The sequence below is a fragment of the Lutzomyia longipalpis genome, chromosome 2 (genome assembly GCF_024334085.1).
Source record: "Lutzomyia longipalpis isolate SR_M1_2022 chromosome 2, ASM2433408v1".
NCBI classification, from domain to species: Eukaryota; Metazoa; Arthropoda; class Insecta; order Diptera; family Psychodidae; genus Lutzomyia; species Lutzomyia longipalpis.
The window spans coordinates 40,423,915-40,445,310 of NC_074708.1; the positions used below are offsets into that span (position 1 = coordinate 40,423,915).

A 21,396-nucleotide genomic window follows, 5' to 3' on the forward strand; every position below is an offset into this window, starting at 1 on the left:
AAAATGACATACCAGTGCCAAAATTTGCTAACAATTACTATTTTTACTACTAAGAAGAATTTTTATTTAAAAATGAACTTTTTCACTCTAATTCCTAAAATGCAAGTTAATGTGAATTGGAAAACACAGAGAAAAAGTTGTGATATTTTTTATACGAATGGAAGAAATTAGAATTTAACAAAATCATGAAAAAAAATTGTACAAATAAACGATAAAAAGGAACAAAAAATATAAAGAAAATAAAAGAAAAGTTAAAAGTTGAAAGGAGTTAATTTTCTGTTTTATTGCATGTTTTTTTATTCTTGTTTTTTTTTTTTGTGTGTAAATATGTTTTATTTTTCAGTGGAATTTTATAAAATAACAAAATTAATTTTTATGTCGTTAAAACTTATGCATAAATGTTTGTTTTTTTTAATTATTTCTTTTAAAAAAATATTGTTTAACTTCAATTTGGTTATGTTGTAAAATTCCAAAATGTCTCGTGTGTTAGCACCGCGACGACACAAAGTACTTACAAGAACTCTTGCACAGCATCCGTACAAACAACTTAATGTATTTATAATTCTTACAAATAATCTCAACCTACATAATTCCTTATAATCGAAATATCCTAGTGTTTGTGACCCAACAAAATGGCGTCCAATTGAAGGAAAACTACTTGCATGCTCAATAGATGGCACCACCCACCCACAGAACTCCTGCAGCGTCAATCCTGCGGGTTTGTTATGAAGGTTATGAAACAAAATGGAGTCTCTAACAGCGTGTGACTAACAACCCCTAAATGTTGATCCTTTAAAATAAAATCACAAATAGGATCTTTTTTTAACATAAAATCTTTGTTCCTAAATTCGTATGTTGCTGTCATATCCTTGCAGGAGATATCCAAGCCGGAAAGTTTGGATTTAGCCGCAGCAACTTCTGCAAATCCCTATCGGGTGCTGGTGGAACGCTATGAGGCTCTATTGGAGGGACAGAAGAGACGCAGTCAGGTGATTGGGTTGCCAGAAGAGAGCCACACATCCGGAGATTTTAGTTCCATCCACACCAAGGATACGGATGAGGAGAGTGCAGCAGGTAGTGGTAGGCGAACAGCCGCAGCCGAAAGTGGAAAGACAACCGGAGCAAGAAGGAAGACAACCCTACGGACACCTACAGACTTCTCCGAGACCGAAACCACGAGTTCTGGCTACTCCGATGAGACCAGCAACAAAGCCACACAAACAGATGAACGAGCTGGGTCATTCCTCTGTACAATTGCCGATGGGGAGGACTGCAAGTTCAGCATCTATGACGATGCTAGCCCAATTGGTTCACGTTTCCGCAACAGACCAGAATATCGGGAGTTGTTCAAGGAAATTTTTGCTGTCCTCAAGAAGGCAGCAGAGAATCGTGATGAGGGTGACAAGCTACCACTACTTGATGACACTCATCCCCCGTCGGATGTCAAAGTACCACCTGTTACACCGGCTACAGAAGACCTCCCCGAGATTCAGGATGATGCCATTAGTGTGACTTCGTCAATGGTATCGGAACAATCGGTTGCCATGTCGGAGTGCATCACAAAAACTGAACGACGAAAGATTGAGCAGCAGAAGAAGCACGCAAATCAGGAGAATAAGCCTCCAGTTGGGCAAATTGTTGAGGATGGCCGTGTCCTAACGCCATACAAGCGCCAACCGCTCGAATACCTGTCTGTTAGTGTGAACGTACGTAAGAAGCACCGCAAGAACCGACGCAACCATGCCATAGATCGATCGGAATCACCAGCGGGACTCCCATCGCCACCAAAAGTCTTCTACTCCCACGGGAGTGGACGCAAACGGCGAGATATGCGTCCCGTTGATCTCAGCAAACTCAGCCCAAGTGGCTTCGACTGGCCCGGCAAACAATCCACCAATCGAGCTGTCTCCGAGTCACCATCCACCCCAACAGCTGGCAATAGTAGCCACAACGACATGGAAACAAGTGCCGTGGAGTTCCGTCCCAGCACTGCGTCGCAGGATCTGCAGAAGCTCAAGAAATTGGATCTATCCTACGCGGAGGTGCTCAGGAGGGCTGATAAGTGTCAGCATCAGCACTGGCGCAAGAATCAAACGCCAAATCAGCACCACAATGGCGGACATCGGCATCACCAGCAATCAAGACGCTAAAACATTCCGCGAAATGCCGCCATTTTGGCTCAACGATCCCCAACTTTTATTCCCAGATCTTAATCTTGTTCTATATTATTGAAAGAAAGAAAGAAAAATGTGTAATTTTGAACATTCTCTATAAATGTACCGAAATCCTTTGTACCATATTTTCGCAGAGGTAATCTCAAAAGAAACTCAACAATAAAATTCAAATCTATATAATAAAGAAAGGTCTCTCTAAAATATGGTGTCTGTTCAGCTATGCATTTCTACACCGTTGGTCCGATCGTGAAGAAATTTGGTACAGAGATTCCTGACACCAGGCGGTTTTTACCAACGGCATTCATTTTCCCCCCAGAGCCCCCCTTCGTAGCGCCCCCATATAATTTTCATGCTTTTTTGACTACTTTTTGAAATTGGCGCCATTTTCGGTACTATTTCCTCAAGAGAAAATGAGATGGATGCATTTTACCGCTATCCGTCTCTCTCACACTTTCACTCTTTTACTGTTTTCTCGCGTTTTCCGCCGATTTTTCCGGCCGGAAGTAAGTTTTTGCAACCAGGAAGCGACGCCGCGTCGAATGGCATCATTGGTTTGAAAAGTTCGCGAAAATGCATTTCCAGAAAAAAAAGTGCGTGTAAAATCCCCAACCGTCAAAATTTCCGCGGGCCCCAAATTTCGCACGGAGGAGCTCCCCGAGGCTCCCGGAGCACCCGTAAGTGCCCCAGGAGCCCAAAAAATGCGTTCTATGCCCACAAATTTAGGAAAAAACACGGAAATCACGAATTTTGTCGAAATGCAGAAAAAAGTTCGTTTAGTTCAAATTTTATTATTTTGTGCCCTCTCGTTCTCAATATAATCGATTTAAAATGAGTTTTGAGTGTTTTATGAATGTTTTTGTTTTAATTTGGAGCTGTTGGATACGACAAATTGCTTGGAATTAGTGCAAAGACAACAAAGGTGAGAAAACCCCCAAAACCCCCGGAATATGTGCAGAGGGCCCCAAAGAAGCTCCCCGCGGCAGGAAAAGCGGGAAAATTGCAAAGAAGTGGAAAGAAATAAAGCTTTAATACCGCCGCCAAATTATTTCGGCGTAGTACTTCAAATTTTAAATATTCTGCAAAAGAAAAAGATCTGGGGAGTTGCGCTCCCAAATTGTTACTGAAGCTCCCCGGGGGCTTCCTGAGCATTCACAGCGATTTTGAAGCCCCAAAAATTAGTTTTTTTTCTCAGTAGTTAAAAATTTCCAATCTTTCAATGAAAATGCGGAAGCATAACTCGGAGTGCTTGTGGAGAATTTCCCAAGTTTTGTAAGACACTTCCTGTGGATTGTCCATAACCTTTTCCACACGTACACAGCTGTGGGGAAGCAGCATGAAACACACGTGAAGCTTCAAGCTTGTTTGTCAACAAAAAATATATTTTTTTTTAACTTTTGGGAAAATGCGAATTTGCAAAATTTATCTACCTTCGGAGTATCACAAAGTGAATGAAGAAATCCCCCTTTGGGGATATTACGAAGAAACCAAAGAATTCAGCACATTCTTCGTCGTTACAAACAATAACGGCGGTGACGATGAAACCAAAGAAATTGGAAGGATCTCACCGATTTCGGGCATTTCCGGTGGAAAAAATAAGAGGAAAGCATCTGAATCTTCCGGCAAACCATTCCTAGACTTTCTCTACAGTCCTTCTGAAGAGAAGAATATTCTAATTAGAAGTGTAAAGTTGCCAGACAATCCGGAGGGGGATTTGCAAGTGGAGCTGATCCTCTATCATAGCCGGAATTTTAATTATTTATCCAAGAATGAGATTGTCCAAGCAGGATCACAGAATGATGTGATCAAACTAGCGCACTACCTAAAAATCAGCAGGAGTTGTGCGTCAAAATTTCCTGATTTGCATTTTTTGGGGCTCATCCTTAAGCTCCTTCTTGTTCTGGGGAAGCTGCTGAAGATCGTCTTCCCGAAAACAGCAGTTCCTTGTCATGCTGAAGAGTGGTACGAGAATATGAAGAAGAATTCACACAGAACGTAAGGTTTGATCTAATTTAATTATTTTAATCTCATTTTAATTTAAAAAAAATCTCTTTTAGTGGTCGTTGGTGGACGATAGCCTTTGATGTAGCAGCTGGATTAGCAATTCTTATTTGGCTACACCACTTGGGAAATCCCGAGGAATACCTTCTTGAATTTGCCTATGTATGTTTGATTTTTAAATTTGGGTTTTTCTGGGAGAACTTGTCGTTACGAAATATTAGATTCCTATCTCGGGAAGCATTGACCTTAACGTGGAATGTTGACCTTCAAAAACAAATTAAAAATAAGAACAAAAATTATGCAAAATAACTTTTTTTTCTCAAACGTGACCTATGGCAAATATTAGGTAAACTATTGTTGATTTTTTATAGACTTCTCTCTACCAAATTCCCCCAAAAAATCAGCAAAATTCCCATAATGAAGAATCAGGAGACAAACACGTGCATTGGGGATATTTCTCAAAGTCATTTACACTTATTTAAAAATTTTTTTTAACGAATAAGAACTCCCCAACAAAGCTAACAAACTATCAATTCAGCAATATTCCAAGAATCAACCTTGTGCGTGCCTTGCAAAAGAATGTTTTTATCGCAAAAATATTTTAATTAAACGTGCTTTTTTTAAAGATTAAAACGAGTTGAATATTCTTACAAATGTGGGTCAATATGTCTTTCCTTGAAAATAAAAAAAATCGCCCACCTTCACTCTACTTTTTTTAAATTTTAAATTAATTCCCAATCAAAACTTCCTTTATTAGTTTTTTCTAATTAAAAAATAATTTTTGGAGTTTTCTTTGAGCAACGAAAAAAAATTGCAAATTAATGGGAAAATTTCGCAATCAAGAAATTCTTCTTTTTAAAGATTCAATGTGAGAAATAAAAAGAAACTAAAAATTTAATTTCACAGAATGTCGTTTACTACCTGCGTGGCCTTCTAACGAGTCTGCGGGGAAGTCCGGCCGGTCTCAAGCTCAATGTGCAACTAAATCATTTCCTTCTCAAATGCTTCATCTATCACGTGGATCTCTGGGCTACGTTTTTGGGTAAAAAAGACAAAAAGAAAATTTAGAAAAAAAGCGAATGAATGGATTTTCGCGGGAAAATCTTTTAAATTAAAATTCCCCCTCTCTCTCCTTGCAGATATTGTAGCACCTGCACTTCACTATTTATTCTTGCCATTGTCAATTCTGGGCCTTTTTGGCTTATCATTCCAATTGGCACTCCTATCGGATTTACTTGTACTCATTACCCTCCATGCTCACTGCTTCTACATCTATGCGGCTGTGTAAGTCCAATTAAATGCAGTTTAAATTTTAAGATTAAACGCGATGATTTTTTTTAAGTTAAACAAGGCTAAACAAGGCCGTTTAGAGATAAGGTCAATTATGTTTTTATTGTACAAATAATAATTTACTTTATTGTGGGGGGTGGGGTGGCTCTGTCTTCCGTACAGGCTCTATCGATTGGAGATTTTCGGCATTGGTGCCCTGTGGAGAGTTGTCCTGGGCAGAAGGAAAAATATCCTTAAAAGTAAGTTAAAGACTCTTCCTTCTTATAATCTTTTGCGCAAGATTTAAAAAAAATCATCTTGCAGATCGCGTTGAATCGTTTGAGTACAAGAATTCCCAACTCTACCTAGCAACACTCTTCTTCGCTAGTTTACTCTTCCTCCTACCCACTGTATTGGTGTACTATGTGGTTTTTGCAACGGTTAGTTAAATATATTCTTTTTAAACTTTAATCTCTAAATGTGTAGAGCGCTGAGATTGGTGGAGGTATTCTGTTACGAAGAGAACACACCCCCATATAATATAACTAATTAAATTAATTGACTCTCTCTCCTGTATTAGTTGCGATTCGGCACGTACTGCATCACATACATTCTTCTCATTATACGAAGACGAATTCTCCATTTGCCTGTTGATACAATCATGCGATGGCTCTTTGGTGTCTACATTTCACCAGGTAATTTCACTTAAATCCTCTTCTTTTCTCGTAAAACTCGCTAAAGAGGATAGTTATATGCATTCATTCGGGTAAAATCTGATTAAAATACAAAATTTAATATTTTGTTAATTTTGCGAAATAAAAGGCTAAATGTTAAGGGAGGATGGTCAAATCCGGACCTCTTAATGTCCTTTGTAATCAGCTATTAAGATTTCTTTTCAAAAGAATGAAAATTAAATGGATTAAAAAAAACGTCTTATGAATGTTGAGATTACTGATTCACATTGACAAAATTTGACTATTCTTTTCTAACGTTTGATAGGGGAGAGCGGAGCTAATAAAGTCACGTAAGGGTTTGGAAAAAGCCAAAAATATCATATTTCCCAGCTAGATAGAACAAAATGATCTGAGAAAGAGTTATAGAGCAGTAAATTTCCTAAAGAAATAAGCTATACATTTCACTTTATCTATTTGGGAAATATAAACCCTTAAGTGACTTTTTTAAACCCCGGTCTCACCTACTTATTTTCTAACGTTCGACATTATATTTTTTTAATAAATTGTTTAAGTCTTTTTTTAACGTTAGACGTTTATTCTCTAACGTTTGAGTCTCCATACCGCATTTTTGATGTTTTTTTTTCTAGTGCAAAATTTTTGTTAAGAGGTTTGAGTTTTTTTAAGGTTTTAAATCATTTTCTTTTGCTTTTAAAGATATTTTAAATTCTAAAAATGCAACAAAAACTCAACGTCATTCAATAAATTCAATTTGAATTTATCTAAATTCTTAATTTTATTGCAAAATTTTATGGTTTTCTGGGTTTTCTTAAACATTAATTAATCGAAAAAATGTTTGAGATTCCCTAAAAGAATCTCTTTACTTTTTTTTTTTTTTGAATTTTTGAACTTACGTTCACTCGGAAGCGATGAGCATGGAAACTCTGGACCCAATGCCTTTTAATTCCTTGGATTAATTGAGCAAAGTTTAACGACGCTTCCGAGTGAACGTAAGTTCAAAAATTCAAAAGAAAAAGTCACAAAACACGTCGGAAAATTAAAAATTTAGAATCTCTTTCCCTTACAAAGGATTTTGGTTTATCTTTTAGGTAAATTTCTTTCGCCCCTCAAATACCTACAAAGTAAAAGTAAAATGGGGAGACAAGAGCTTAATTGCGTGTCTCATTTCAAGAGATGGTTGTTGATGTTCATTTGTTGAAGTGCAATCAACTCAATTTAGGAGAAATTGTCTTTAAGATTGATCCTCTCTAATGCCTTGCTTGTGTTTGCAATGAAATCTACAATTTTTCTTTTTCCCTCTTTTTTGCTTTCTTTCCTCCCCCGCACGCACTAGATAATGTGGATGTGAAACTATTGGCAGTTGAATGTGGACATGTGAGTGATTTTGCGGGAAGTTTAACGACAATTTTCATCAAGCCACTGCCCTCCTGGCCACAACAAAGTCCCATGATTGATACGCAGAGTGACGAAAATGTGTACGGTATCAGTCAATTCTTCATTCGGCTCATCAAAGGGCAACTGATGGGATCAATTCAGCCCAAGTTCTCCGCACCGCAGTGAGTTTGTACGTATTGTAAAAAAAACATCAATGTATATGCCTCTCACCTCAACACTTCTTATAAGCCATAGACGACAATGTGGCACGCGACAGGGTGAGAGAGAAAAAAAATGATTGAAGGAATTACAAATAAAAGCTCTTTCGATACGCGCATTGTTCAATTAAATATTAATTTATTGTAGGTGCGTGTATAGCAGGTGATTTAGCAAGGGGAGGGGGGATAGGTGAGATTGAGTAAAACAGGGAAAAACACCTGATGGTGCTCTTGACCTCTTCTCCAAAGTATACAACAGCAATTTGTAGAATCTCCTAAGAATTTTATCTTAATCATTTAACAATCTATTTACTTTATCTCCCTCCCACCCCCTCTAATTGGTTTATTTGAACATTGCGAAGGCATCAATCAAATGCTGTAAATTTCTTTATTGTAAAAAATTCTTTCTCTATTACTTGTCATTGATAAAGTATTATTGGCGGGAAAAAATCGCTGCTTATCGGTGAATTGAAAAGTTTGGGAAAATAGCTGAAAGCTCCTCGAATAATTGGAGCATTATAGCTGATCGAATGAACAATGGAGTAGCGAGGAAAGATGTTCGTGTGTCTAGAAGTTAAAATAACGTTAAAATTGTATGAAAAAAATTGTTAAAAGCTGCTAAATTTAATTTAACAGCATTTCCTTTCAATTCATTTTTAGGGATCTTTTAATTTAAAATAAATTGCTTTTTAAATGAATCCTTTAGAATCTTTAGAATAAGATTTCTGGCTAATTTACTGGAGAAGTAAATTAGACTAGGAAAATGTTATTATTTTAACATAGGAGGATATAGCTCTATTTTCTTGTCATCCTAAAGCCATCTTCCTTGCATCTCTAACAAATCGAATTAAATTCCAAAACTAATTTTAAATCAATCTAAAAGAGATATAAATATAAATATTTTGGCGCTACGTCCCATATAGGAACAGGGCCGGCCGCCCTATATGATGTTGTTGTTCTCCTTGCGGAGAAGTAGTGGGCTGCCTTGCTAGATACTACCACGTGTGGGCCATTTTACGGATAGGAGTGTATCAATCTCCTGATCCAACCGGTCAACGTGATCTAATTGCACGTTGGCGGATGGGGTGCGTTGCCGGGTTCTGTATTCGAACCGGCGACCTTTGGATGCGCACTCAAGCGCTTTATCCACTGCACCCCAGGCCCACACAATCTAAAAGAGAGGAACAATAAAAACTTTCCATGATGGTTGATTTTATGGCGCCTAAATCATGAGAATTTCAGCAGTAATTTTCCCCTTCCAAAAAAAAAGCATCTTTATCATGCTTTACAGCACTACTTGAATCGCCAACAGTTGTAATTAAAAAGATTGGGAAGTGAGCTTTTTCTTTTTCTTTACACAATATCAATGAATTTTCGCTATCAATCGACGTATTTTCTGGGTATTTCCTTAACTTCTCATGCCAAGACATGGGTAATGGTGGTGGGTGGACAAGAAAGGAGTTGCGATCTTATCTGCAATTTATGTTTGTACTCATTAGTCATCAAAACACCAATTGATTGGTAATTTTTTGAGTCATTTAGTTATGAAAAAAAAAACGAAATAAAGAGACTTTAGAACTATTCTTATGTTGCCACATGTTCTGTATTATTATAGAAAATATTTTCAAGTTCAAAATCATATTTTATTTATTTTACCGACAAGTTATTCTAAAAAAAAATGGTGCAAAAGGGATGGCGCAATTGATAAATTGTATGGTAAATATTGTGAAAAAAAAGTGAGTCACATTGAAAGAGGTGAAACAGGAAGGAACAATGCGCGGTTTCTCCTCTCACAGTTTGCGGGAATATTTCAAAGTCATTATCATCTTCAAGGAGGTCAAGCATGGGAAGAGCGTGTGGTACGCATTAGGTACAAAATAATAATGCACGATACAATCGTATTTTGCAACACTATACTTTCCGTCACATTAATTGATAATTATGTTACCGATAAATGTGACTCCTATGCGTGCGCTAACACTACCTACCAGGTGATACTACACTGTTTTGCCCTTTTTTAGCAAAACTTCTTCTCTAATTGGATTTTTCATTGGTCAGAAAGGTTGTGTATACGGAAACTTAATAAGAAATAAAAATATCTTTAGTTTAAATGAATTTTAGAACTTGTGAAAAGTGTCTATATTCTTTCTATTTTTCATGTTAAAATCATTAGATTAAAATCCTTTAGAAAGTCATGAATTCATAGAATTTTTCCAGCTTATCCCAGTGGAAAATATGAAAAGTCTTTTTGGCTTTTTTTATTATTATTATTATTCTGAGACGATTTCCCCATGAAGAGTGGGTAAACCTCTTTAAGATTAGTTAATCTACAATGCAATTATATTTTTTCTTAAATTACTAAAATACTTGAAAAGCAAAGAAAAGAGCCAATTGCCAAAAAAAAACCAGATTCTCATGAAAAATGTCTTTCGGCTAATATCTTAATTCTCATTTGACCTGCAAATCCCTTTTTTATACCAATCTTAAAATTTTATTTGAGCACAGTGGAAGGGAGTGGCGTACTTGTTTTATATTTTAGATGGACTTAGGTAGAGGAAGATAGAGGCTTTTGAACGCAAAATGAGGTCCCAAAGATAAAGTTATGAATCACAGCGTATAGCATATAAAAGAAGACCTACCAATACGTCTCATCGGTTAAACAATACTTTGCACTGATTGGGAATTTTTCAAGTGCTCAAATTGTGCAAATTAATTCATAAAGCATATTCGTTCAGTGAATTTGGAAATTACCCGGAAAATAAAATAATACATAATGCGTGCGGGGAATCCCTTTTGTTAGGAGAACTTTTAGTTTTATTATTCGAAGAACTTTTAAGATTAGTTTTGTGGTAATTTCTCGTCAAAGAAATAAATTTTTTTAGGTTGTGGGAAAATGTGAATTTTCCTTTGAATTTTCTTCAGTTACTTTGCGCATGAGTGAAGCTAAAGTGATCTTGATACCATCACTAATTCTTATTTAATTTCCTTCCCACTATTGGACTTTTCTTTTGCCACCCCCACCATCCGAAAGGGGAAGAAACGTTTAAGAAAAAAAAAAGAAATCTTAGAGAAAGCTCCCAAGAAGCTTCGAAGAAAATCTGCTTCCCATTCAAAGTGTTCTCGTCTCTCGAGCAACAGGTGCAAGCTGGTCAAGTTCCAAAGAATTTTATCAGAAAACAATAAAATTTTTTCATGTGCAAAGTTCGTGTTTAGAAGATTGAAATTGAAAAAAGAAAAAAATATGTTTTAAGGTGATTTTAAAGGGGAGGTGGAGCATTATTTCTCAATCATGTGTTCTTGTCAACATTGCAATTAACAAATATTTTACGGTTAATGAGACAACCAAGAACAATTTTTATCAAACAGACGTGTAAAATTGCTTTATTGTCAGCATTGAAGTAATATAATTTTATTATTATTTGTATACAAACAATTTTTATATACCTCACTCCTCTCTTGGCTAAAATTTTTTTTCTTTACCTCCACACTCGGGCTTTTTTTCTCTCTTTGCCTTTTTCTGACACACTGTGGAATTGAGTGGCGATTAATTTTGCGCTTTCTGGTATATTCTCTCTGACTGTCGGGTCTGGGAAGACTTTAGTTCCATTTAAACTGTCGTCCAGAACAGTTGGAAATAATACTTTACTACTTTTTCGGAAGATCGATCTACTACTGAAAGACGGTGCGCTCGTGTGAGGCTCAAGACGAGGGGCTTTGCCTGATTTTTCTCAACGAGAAATAATCAAATTTTAAAAATTATTTTGAAAGAAATTCTTTAAAAAAAATTAACGTGCTACAGTTCTTTTGAAAAAAAGTGAATTTATGTGCTGAAAAGATAATTATTTAAAAAAAAAATAGAAAAACGCCATAAATAAATAACTATACAGAACACAAACGATAAACCACCGACAATTTAAAGTAATTTTCTGTTTTTTATTATTAATCAATTTTTAATTATATAACTTAGACAAGAAATAAAAAAAGTTCAATTCAGTGAGTGACTACATATTTTATTTTTGCAATTAAATAATTACACATAGAACCGATAAAACAGATAAAATTTAGTTGAAAAGTATTAATTAAACAACAAAAAAAAACCACTGAATTGTAATAATTTTGTGTGGAAAACTAAAGTGAAAATCGTGTACAAGGTGACAAATGTGGTTTTTCTATGGAAACATTCTGTACGAGAGGAGCTTTTAATTGCAAGTTTACCTCCAATTTGAGCTTTTAGAAGTTTTAAAGACTTCATTTTCCTGTGTGAATTGTGATATATATTAATCAAGAGTATTAAATCGACTTGTGGTGCGGATTAAGCTACCAAAAGAAGAAAAAAACAATGAAGAAAACCTACGGAGTATCCAATGGAGGTTTTGTTGCCTCAACAGACGTGAGTTGACCCATTGAAATTACCAAAAAAAAATGCATTTAGAAAATTTAGAAAAAGTTCTGAAACGAGGATCTTTGAAGATTGAAGGTTATTTTTTACTGAGGAAATAAATCTTAATATAAATATCCAATAAATGTGCTCAAGCAGCAACGACAGAAAATCAAGGAAAATTTATATATTATTTAGCATTAAGTATTGAACTTGAACCGTTCGTGCAGTTAATCTTTCAGTGCAACGTACTGTTACGCAGAAGATCACCTTCTCTATTTGATTTAGCAATTGAATGTGGATATAAATGCATAAATGAATTTAATTCTCTACAATTCGTAAAAGTTCCCCAGAACATAACAAGTTTACCTTTGAAGGAAATTTTTTTGAATGAAATATTCTTATCAAATTGAAAAATAAAATGTATTTTAAGTACACGCGCAACACGCGTTTTACTCGCGATTTGTAAGCTTTACTCATTGCGGCTCTTGAACTTCAACGAAATTTTTCATTTTAAAATTCCTTTTGATCTTATCGCAACACATTAATGGCACATTTTTAGATTAATGGAATGATGTCGCGCATTAGCGAAAAAATCACTCAATCTAGTTCAAAATCAAGACTTATTTTAATCAAATTTAGGAATTGATTAAATTAGCTTTCTTTTTATGCGATAGAATAGGGGAGAATAGCTCAATCTGAACCCCTAACGAATGGAACTAAATCAAGAGAAAACTGGAATAATTTAAAAGTCATAATTCTTTGTTAGTTCAAGTTTAAAGATCATTTTCGGACAATCTGAGTCCTTCCTCAGGATATCAAAAGACAGATAGATTAGCTAATAATTGTGAAATGAGTGGAATTTTGTGTTAATGTGAAGATTTTAAAATTGAAAAATTCTTTTAACCAAAAAACTAATCGAAAATCTGAGTTTGGGCATTTCTCCGTTATTTCTCTCAATTTTCGTTTAAGAAACTGTTGAGTGAAAAAAGCCTGAAGAGTCGAAAGTTTTAAAGCCTAAATTTTTTTTAATGATTCTTCTTTTTTTTTAAAATAAATTTATTATTATTAAATAGAAAATCTTCGATTCAGAACTAACCGAATGATCTAAAAGAATTAAAAAAAAAGAATTAAAAAAGACATAAAAGTATTAAATGCTTAAAAAATTAAAATGCCTTTTCTCCTTAAAAAAAGGACCTCAAAGCAAAACAGAATGGTATTGAAATCACAGAGGTACGAGATCCGGGAGAAAGTGAAGCACAGGAAGGTGCAGAAAATCGTGCAACATGGGGTAACAGCATAGAATTCCTCATGTCCTGCATTTCAATGTCCGTTGGACTTGGGAATATTTGGCGATTTCCCTTTATAGCTTATGAGAATGGTGGTGGAGCTTTCCTCATTCCTTACATCATTGTCCTTATTATCGTTGGTAAACCCATGTACTACATGGAAATGATCCTCGGGCAATTTACAAGTCGGAGCTCCGTTAAAATATGGGCTGTGTCACCAATTTTTAAAGGTAAATGAAAATTCTTTATTCCTCTAATTCTAACTTAGAATAAATACTTCTAAATAAAAGTTTTTTCCACTTTGAGTGCAGGAATCGGAATTGGACAAATGGTTGGAACGTGCTCTGTGATCTCATACTACTGCTCAATGATTGGACTAACACTGAACGTAAGAAATTATTAAAATGAAAAATATTTCTTTTTTTTATTTGAGTAAAGTTAAGGTGAATTTAGAGGTGTTCCCGAGAAAATTAATGAGAATCATTCGTTAAAATTACATTTTTATGGTCTTTTAACATATTATAAAAACGATAGTTAAGCGAAAAGAATTTTTTTTAACTAATTTTTGCAAATTATTTTGAAGAAATAAATATTCATTGAACTATATTTTCTCAAGTAAGAAATCTCTAGCGATATAAGTTTACAATCATGATAACAAAATGAGAATCCCCCTTTTGAATTGCCTTAATATGGTGCTCTAAGCCCCCATCATGCCATTGGCCTAAGCTCAGGCAATTTAGGCAGATTTTTTCTTCGGGTTTATTTAATTTGAAATTAAACGAGATTTTTTCTTCGGGTGGGGAATTTTTCTAAAATAAATAAATTCACGGTCATTTTGCAATTTAAAAAAAAAAACCTCTTTCAGTATCTCTTTTCATCATTCCAATCTGAACTTCCGTGGTCACGATGCCGCGAAGAATGGGGAGAGAATTGCGTGGACTCCAAACCAAATCCCAATCAGACCAACATCGAAAATGGTGTTAGCAGTTCCGAATTTTATTTCATGTAAGATCCACCACGTTTTAGTGGCGAAAAGAACACATATCAATATTAATTTTTCTAGGTCATGACATTAATTGTTTCCTAATTTTTCGTTTTTGTGGTATTTTTGCAGGAAAGAAGTTCTTAAAGCAAAAGAGCAAATTGATGATGGAATAGGTAAATCTGATTGATAAGAATCTATTTCTTTTTTTTTAATTTGCGAAATAAAAATACTTATCTTTCCCCTGATTTGACCTCAAAATTCACCTGTTTGGAATTTAATTAAATTAGAAATGTTGTTGATCTTAATTTTCATTGTTGAATGATTATTAAGAAAATTAACAAATTGCTGGAAAATCAGCAGAATTTTATGCACTTTTTACATTGAAAAGCATCACTCTTTAGAACATAATACAACAGTTGATATACGTAACTATACTCTGTATTTTTTCATAAAATACATTAAAGCTCATAGTTCACGCTAATATCTATACGTACAATGAACGTGTGCCAATTTTCGCAAAAACTCTCTAAAGATATGATTTCATTGATAGCTCGCTGAAGCTCTCTGATTGATTGTGCACGCTTGCAGGCAAAAAAAAATAAAAGTATTGAGCACGAGTCTTGAATTAGGGAAATTGGCGGGAAGAATGAAAGCAAAAATTTCTTGTGAATTGTAAAAGAGATGGAATTACTCCATGCGAAGTTATTGCACCTCCTCCATCACGGGGTGTACTAAAATAGGGAAACAATTTTATGATTTTGTAAACAACCTCAATTTTATTGGTGGAATTTTTTTGCACCACTCTCTGACTTTCTTATCACCTGAAAGATGATGGCACAAATTCAATTGCCTTCAATTTATGAATGGAAGTTTTTTTTTTGCTCACTAAAATGACTTTGCAGAAGACGAAAGAAAAATGCGAAAATTGGCGCCAAAAAGATTGGGTTTGAATGTAATTTGATTGATTTTACCACATACAGGTGTTCCTGATTGGAAAATGACGTTGTGGCTCCTTTTGGCATGGGTTTTGGTCTTTATCATCATTTCGCGGGGTGTTAAGAGTTCCGGAAAAGCTGCCTACTTCCTCGCCATTTTCCCCTATGTCGTGATGATCATCCTCCTCATACGTGCGTGCACACTTGAGGGTGCCGGCGAGGGGATACTCTTCTTCATTAAACCACAATTCTCCGAATTACTCAATCCAAAGGTAAATTTCCGCTCTCATAAAATGACGAAAGTAACGAAAAAAATTTCCATTACTGATCAAAAAGAATTTTCCGATATTTTTATTTTTGCAATTTTTCTTCTTTTTTTTTTTATTTTGCATGTTTGTACAGACTCCTATTAAATGTTACTATTTTGCTGAAATATTTAATCAAGTGTCTCTTTACTCTATATTTAAATTTTTATCTCCTTTTCTTTTTCATATACCTACTTAAAAAAAATATGTATAAAAAGCGTATTATATAGCTTTTCGCACTAAAACTCCCACACTGCAGAATGTGCTGTGTAAATAGTTAATCAAAAGAATGTTCGGCAGTGATGAATTTTTCCAGGTCATATAAGTTATTCTTATTTATTCTCTCTCAAGGGGAATTACCCAAGTTCAGGGAATAACGTGATATATGGAAAATTCATTTTGCTAAACTAAATAAAATTTTTTAAATGTATTACCTCTTAATGGCGTCTGCTACATTTTTACTACCCTATTGTAATTTATTACTAAGAACCATTAGTTAGATAATATTGAGTAGACACTGTGTAAAACTCACATATTTCATTTTTTTAATTGGTATGCAATTTTAATCTTTTTACTCATCATTTTCTTCAAAATAATTATTATTTGAAAAATTTAGCTCATAAAAGTACGAAAATTACTTGTAAAATTACTTTGCTTCCTAGCTTAATAGCATTTAAAAACTTGGTTAAAAAAAGCTTAGCTTTAAAAACTGAAGCCTATATGGTTAAAAGAACGTTAAATCTAAACTAAAAGTTAACAAAGTTAAATTGCAGAACATGCTAAATATCGGTTTGTAATAAAGAGAGAAAGCATAACTAACAATCTCTTTATTAATACTTCTCTCGGATTGTTCCGTTAATTCGAGATTGCCACAGATCGCGTAAGCTTGGTGAGGTTATCAGATAATTCTAAGATTTAGGAACAACACATTCTAAACTAGAATTTGATTATCTTGGCTTTGAATAATCTCAACGATCTACGTCAGACAAACTTTCTTTAAATAAAATATTTAGTGGACTATCATCACTTGTCGTTTTTTATATCATCATTTTACAAAAAAAAATAATTTGAGATTTATTACGACAAATACCTACGTCCGCTATGTCAAATGACGATATATTATATTTTTTATATTTTTTAGAATGATTAATGTTGTTTCATTATATTACTCGTTTAATTTGTAAAAAAAAAACTTTTGCTTACATATTTTTTGTTAACCTTCTGTACGCTCTGGCAAAAACCACCACGTATACATTCCATGGGGTATATGACCGACCCCATAAGTAATTTTCCTGCTAAATAAGCAAATTCTTTCAATCAAATGAGCTTTTTTGACTTCTTGGTCAACTCTAAAAACAAACTTCTGTCCATTTCACAGCAAAAAAACATTTTTTTTTTTATTTTAAAGCTTTACGGCCCCAGCCTTTTCAAGCCACAAGGCCAAAAAACACATTTATAAATGGATTGTTAGTGATATTTGGAAAAACGGGGTTATGATAGAATTTTTAAGAAATTTTCTGAACCTTATCTAAGCAATTTTTGGTTTTACTTTTTTTTGCTTTGTGGTTATTCGGTAAAATGTGAATTGTGAATATATTCATAGGAGAAAATGGGGAAAATGTATGAAAATGAGAAGTGAAGAAGCGAGCTTTGACCGTTACGCCAATTTTTAAATTCCCACTTTTATTACATTTAAACATGTCAGATTTATTACGCAATAACACAAAGTATATCTTTGGGACCAATTACCTACCCCTCATGGTAATGGGAGGGTTAAGTTTTCTTCATGCATGCCCTGATCATTTACTGCAATAATTCTAGAATAAATAGCAAGTAGCAGATCCTAAAAAAATCAAAATTAAAAGAATTTAAAATTGCATATCACCTTAATTTTTAAATTGTGAATAATAATAATTGAAAATATCCAAAATATTATGAGATTAAAAGAAAGGTCTCATTAAATATTTTTTCAAAAAAAAAACAAATATTCAATGATATTTTTTGAATTCAATTTTTGGATATTTTCAACAATAAAAATTAAGCAATTTAGCTACTAAATCCCCTGTATTATATATAAAAAAAAGCAATCCATCTAATTCCTAACTAATCCTCTTTTTGTTGCCCTGCATGTAAAAGAATGCCTTTAAATTAAAAATCTCTAAAAGATAAGTAAAAAAAAATTTTAGGTCTGGAAGGAGGCTGTCGTGCAGTGTTTCTTTTCTTTAGCCACCGGAATGGGTCCAATTATAATGTTTGCATCTTATAATAATTTTCATCATAACGTTTATAGGTTAGTGTGTGAGTATTTTTAACTACATTTATCTCAAAAAGATTTTAAAAAAAAACCTTTCTGTCCCCTCAATGTGTGGAATTTTTGAACACTAAACACACACAGAAAAAAAAACATTTTCGCGTAAGATTTCACGTACAAGAAGATTTTCAAGGTGTGGTGCATGTAAAAGGTGAAGCTTTTATAAGTAATTTATTATAGTTTAAGATTTTTAATAATCCCTCCCTCCCCCACCTATTAATTTTCAACCCAAAGAGCTTATTGCTTCAATGAAAGAGCTTTTTCCTCGTAGTCTAAGTTAATTGATATAGATTAACATTAGTGCTTAATTATTTCATTGTAATTTTAATACAAATGGTGTGGGTGGATCATTTGGTTTCGCTTTGTAAAAGATCGCATGCAGAAGTTTTTCTTTTTGAAGAATTTTTCTCAATTTCTTTTTTTCTTTATTTTTTTTTCTTCTACTCTCAGATCTTCACAGATTGTTTTGTTTCAAGAAAAATAAATAAATAAAATTAATTTAAAAAAAATAAACAAATTACACACACTACAGGTCTGGTATGCAGCCACAACTCAACTCTTTTTTTCGCTCTCTGTCGGAATGGGTACCATAGTCATGTTCGCGTCATATAATCGATTCGATCATAACATTTATAGGTAAACACTAAAAGCCACCAGGTTAATAATTTTTTTTCTTCTCATTTATTTTAACTCTTTGTTTTACTTTCATGTGCTTTTTATTTTATTAAAAAAAATTTTTCGTAAAAATGAAATGTTTGGAAAAAACATGTTTGTCGCATAAGGGGGAGAGCTTTCGGAATTTTGGCAATTTTTTTGTGAAAGAAATTTGCAATTGAAGAATATCTAGTTATTAAAAATAAAAGTCTATTTGCAATTAACTAATTCTGTTCATATAGAAAAAAACTAAAAATTCTAAATAAAAAAAAAGTAATTTGAGAATGTTTAATTAATAAATTATTGATGAAAGAATAATAAGGATTGCAAAGAGTTTCTGTTGCTTATTTTATTGCCTTTGCATCATTATATGGTTTTTCAATACATAATAGTTTCCTCTATAAATCAATTAGTTTTGGATTGTAAAACCATTTATTTTATTACCTAAATTGTGTTGATTTTAATTCACGGAAATACTTTATAGTTAATCACACACGCTTCAAGTACGTTGTTTCCAAGTTAAAACTTAAAAATTATTTGTTTACATTACTTTGAAAAGTTGGAAAGAAACACCTTTAAGAAAATAATCAAATAAATATAAATCTAATATATAATTTAATTGTTCTAGTGCGTGACAAATATTTGATTCATTTACTAATTTATTTATTTTTACATCACAATAAATAAACCTCTATTTACTCCATTTAATGCCCCTGAATTTAGAATCTGTAAGAGGTTTTTTTTTGCAATGTCCATGACTTTTTTCCACCGAAACTATGAAGCATAAAATAATTACTACCTAAATTAGAAAGAACATTTAATTATGCCTTTTAGCTAATTTTAGGACTTTAATTTGCAAAGAGCGAATCAGTGCTAAATTGTAGCTTAATAAAAAGAATTATTCTTAATTTAGGGTATACACTAAAAAAATTAGAAGTTTTGAGACGCGCGCGTTTTAAGAGCATTCTGTCATGCAAATTAGAACTTTTTTTTTGCAGAGAAATTAATTTATTTCCAAAGTCGGCAGAATTATTATTCTTTTTTATTTCATTCCTAATCTTTTTTTCTGTTTCGTCACTTTGCATGCTAAATTGTATTTTTTTTAATGGGAGGGGCGAAGTAATGAAGAATATTCTCAAAGGTTTTTTTTCTTTCTTTAAATAAAATCTCTGTTAAGGGATGCAATGATCGTGACGACATTGGACACGTTCACGAGCCTCCTTGGGGGCATCACCATGTTTGCCATCCTCGGGAATTTGGCCCACAATCTCAACGTTGACATCACACAAGTCGTGAAGGTTGGCTCTGGATTGGCATTCATCTCCTACCCTGATGCTATCTCGAAATTCGACTGGGTACCTCAGGTGAGTCCCAATTGAATATTCTCTAAAGAATCCCCAAAATTTCCCACTAAAATTCTCATTTTTTTTGCAGCTCTTCTCAGTGTTGTTCTTCTTCATGCTCTTTGTGCTCGGCATGGGATCTGTTGTGGCCCTCGTGAGTGCTGTTGTGACCGTATTGAGGGATCAATTCCCCAAAGTAGTCTACTGGCAGATGGCACTAATTGTATGCTCAGCCATGTTCCTCGCTGGACTTATTTACACAACTCCGGTAAGAGATAAATAGTCAATCTTCTGTGTTGAAAGAATTTTGATTTTTCTGACGTTGCTCTTTGCTTCAAATAGGGTGGTCAATGGATGCTGGATCTCGTAGATCACTACGGAGGAACTTTTCTCATCTTTGCCCTGGCTGTTGTGGAATTGGTGGCAATCTTCTGGGTCTATGGCCTTGCAGACTTCATACTGGACACGCAATTCATGTGCAAACGCTACTTGGGCATCTACTGGCGCTACTGCTGGAGCTTCGTGACACCCGTCTTCATGATGGCCATCTTTGTCTACTACATGGCCACACTGAAGCCCCTCACATTCGGCGACAGTCATTACCCCGAAGCAGCTCATGTGGCTGGATGGATTCTCTTTGGCATTGGCCTCCTGCAGCTACCACTATGGGCCAGCTATGCCATTGGATGTCGCGGCTCCTTCATGGACAATGTGCGAAAGAGTGCACGACCCACCGAAGAATGGGGTCCCAAAAATCCCAAATCCTACCTCGAGTGGAAGCAGTTCAAGGCAGACATTAAGGCACGCAATGATCTCTACAATGCTGAACGTAACTACCCCAAATGGAAAATAGCTCTTCGCAATTTCTTTGGTATCTATGTGAACTGAAAGAATTTAGGGGGACGCGGGCAGGAAGCAACCCAGCGAAATGCAGTGTTTTAAGTATTGTATAATAGCTCCTAAGTCATAATTAAATCATACATATTGTATAGAGAAGAGTATATTAACAATTAAATCTACTGAGAGAATAAATTAAATAAATTTGTTTCTTTTTTTTTTTTAATTTTATTGAAAAAATTCGGTTATTAGTTTTCACGATTCTTGTGGTGAATTAATTATTTCATTATGTGGTTAATACAATATTGTGGGTACGGGATGACTCGAAAATTCAATCAGAATGGCTCTAGAAGAAACAGGAAAGCCAGAAAATGCAAAAAAAATGTTTTCGGTTGAAAAAATATAAGGAAAAAGAAGAAAAATCGATGAGAATACAACAAATAATAATTCCGTTCGGATTAGGTGGTATATAGATATTGTATGGCCAATAAAAACAATAAAAGGGAAAAGTTTCACTACCATTCAATAATTTATTATAAAGAGAAATTTTAATTTACCTAATCAAATTAAAATTAATTAAAAAAAATAGTTTTACAAAAAAGTAAAGGACGCTAGCTAATCGCATCAACTACGC

At 34.1% G+C, this 21,396-nt stretch overlaps 3 protein-coding genes across 7 annotated transcripts in view; all 3 read left to right on the forward strand.

Annotated features, from left to right (window-relative positions):
* The window catches only part of LOC129791435 (cerebellar degeneration-related protein 2), a 39,827-nt gene extending 37,452 nt beyond the window's left edge, over positions 1-2,375 (forward strand). For all 4 annotated transcript variants that reach the window (XM_055829608.1, XM_055829609.1, XM_055829606.1 and 1 more), the window contains one exon: positions 876-2,375. In XM_055829608.1, coding sequence (XP_055685583.1) covers positions 876-2,150 — 1,275 coding nt within the window. In that variant the 3' untranslated portion in view covers positions 2,151-2,375. The remainder of the gene's footprint in view (positions 1-875) is intronic.
* Positions 2,376-3,491: 1,116 nt separating this feature from the next.
* Positions 3,492-7,838, forward strand: LOC129791438 (uncharacterized). The gene is made up of 8 exons (XM_055829614.1): positions 3,492-4,166; positions 4,229-4,334; positions 5,079-5,214; positions 5,312-5,456; positions 5,625-5,701; positions 5,766-5,881; positions 6,022-6,136; positions 7,467-7,838. Exons 1-8 carry the CDS (start codon positions 3,577-3,579, stop codon positions 7,691-7,693), a joined length of 1,512 nt encoding a protein of 503 aa, XP_055685589.1. The 5' UTR covers positions 3,492-3,576; the 3' UTR covers positions 7,694-7,838.
* Positions 7,839-9,281: 1,443 nt separating this feature from the next.
* LOC129791436 (sodium-dependent nutrient amino acid transporter 1-like) lies at positions 9,282-20,966 on the forward strand. Of its 2 annotated transcripts, none has more exons than XM_055829611.1 (10): positions 9,282-12,115; positions 13,298-13,622; positions 13,704-13,780; positions 14,258-14,397; positions 14,507-14,550; positions 15,358-15,584; positions 17,804-17,907; positions 19,760-19,946; positions 20,017-20,193; positions 20,268-20,966. In XM_055829611.1, the coding sequence occupies exons 1-10, from the start codon at positions 12,065-12,067 to the stop codon at positions 20,811-20,813; spliced, it is 1,878 nt and encodes a 625-aa protein (XP_055685586.1). In that variant the 5' UTR covers positions 9,282-12,064; the 3' UTR covers positions 20,814-20,966. The 2 variants fall into 2 exon arrangements, with proteins under 2 accessions (XP_055685586.1, XP_055685585.1); XM_055829610.1 differs by lacking the exon at positions 17,804-17,907 and adding an exon at positions 18,461-18,564.
* Positions 20,967-21,396: the final 430 nt, after the last annotated feature.

Bases quoted from the DNA above. Each gene is read 5' to 3' on its own strand.
- LOC129791438 (XM_055829614.1), top strand. From the start codon at position 3,577: ATGCGAATTTGCAAAATTTATCTACCTTCGGAGTATCACAAAGTGAAT. The intron at 4,335-5,078 runs GTATGTTTGATT...TTAATTTCACAG, and splicing joins ACCTTCTTGAATTTGCCTAT to AATGTCGTTTACTACCTGCG. The intron at 5,457-5,624 runs GTAAGTCCAATT...TCTTCCGTACAG, and splicing joins TTCTACATCTATGCGGCTGT to GCTCTATCGATTGGAGATTT.
- LOC129791436 (XM_055829611.1), top strand. From the start codon at position 12,065: ATGAAGAAAACCTACGGAGTATCCAATGGAGGTTTTGTTGCCTCAACA. The intron at 13,623-13,703 runs GTAAATGAAAAT...CTTTGAGTGCAG, and splicing joins TGTGTCACCAATTTTTAAAG to GAATCGGAATTGGACAAATG. The intron at 14,551-15,357 runs GTAAATCTGATT...TACCACATACAG, and splicing joins GCAAATTGATGATGGAATAG to GTGTTCCTGATTGGAAAATG.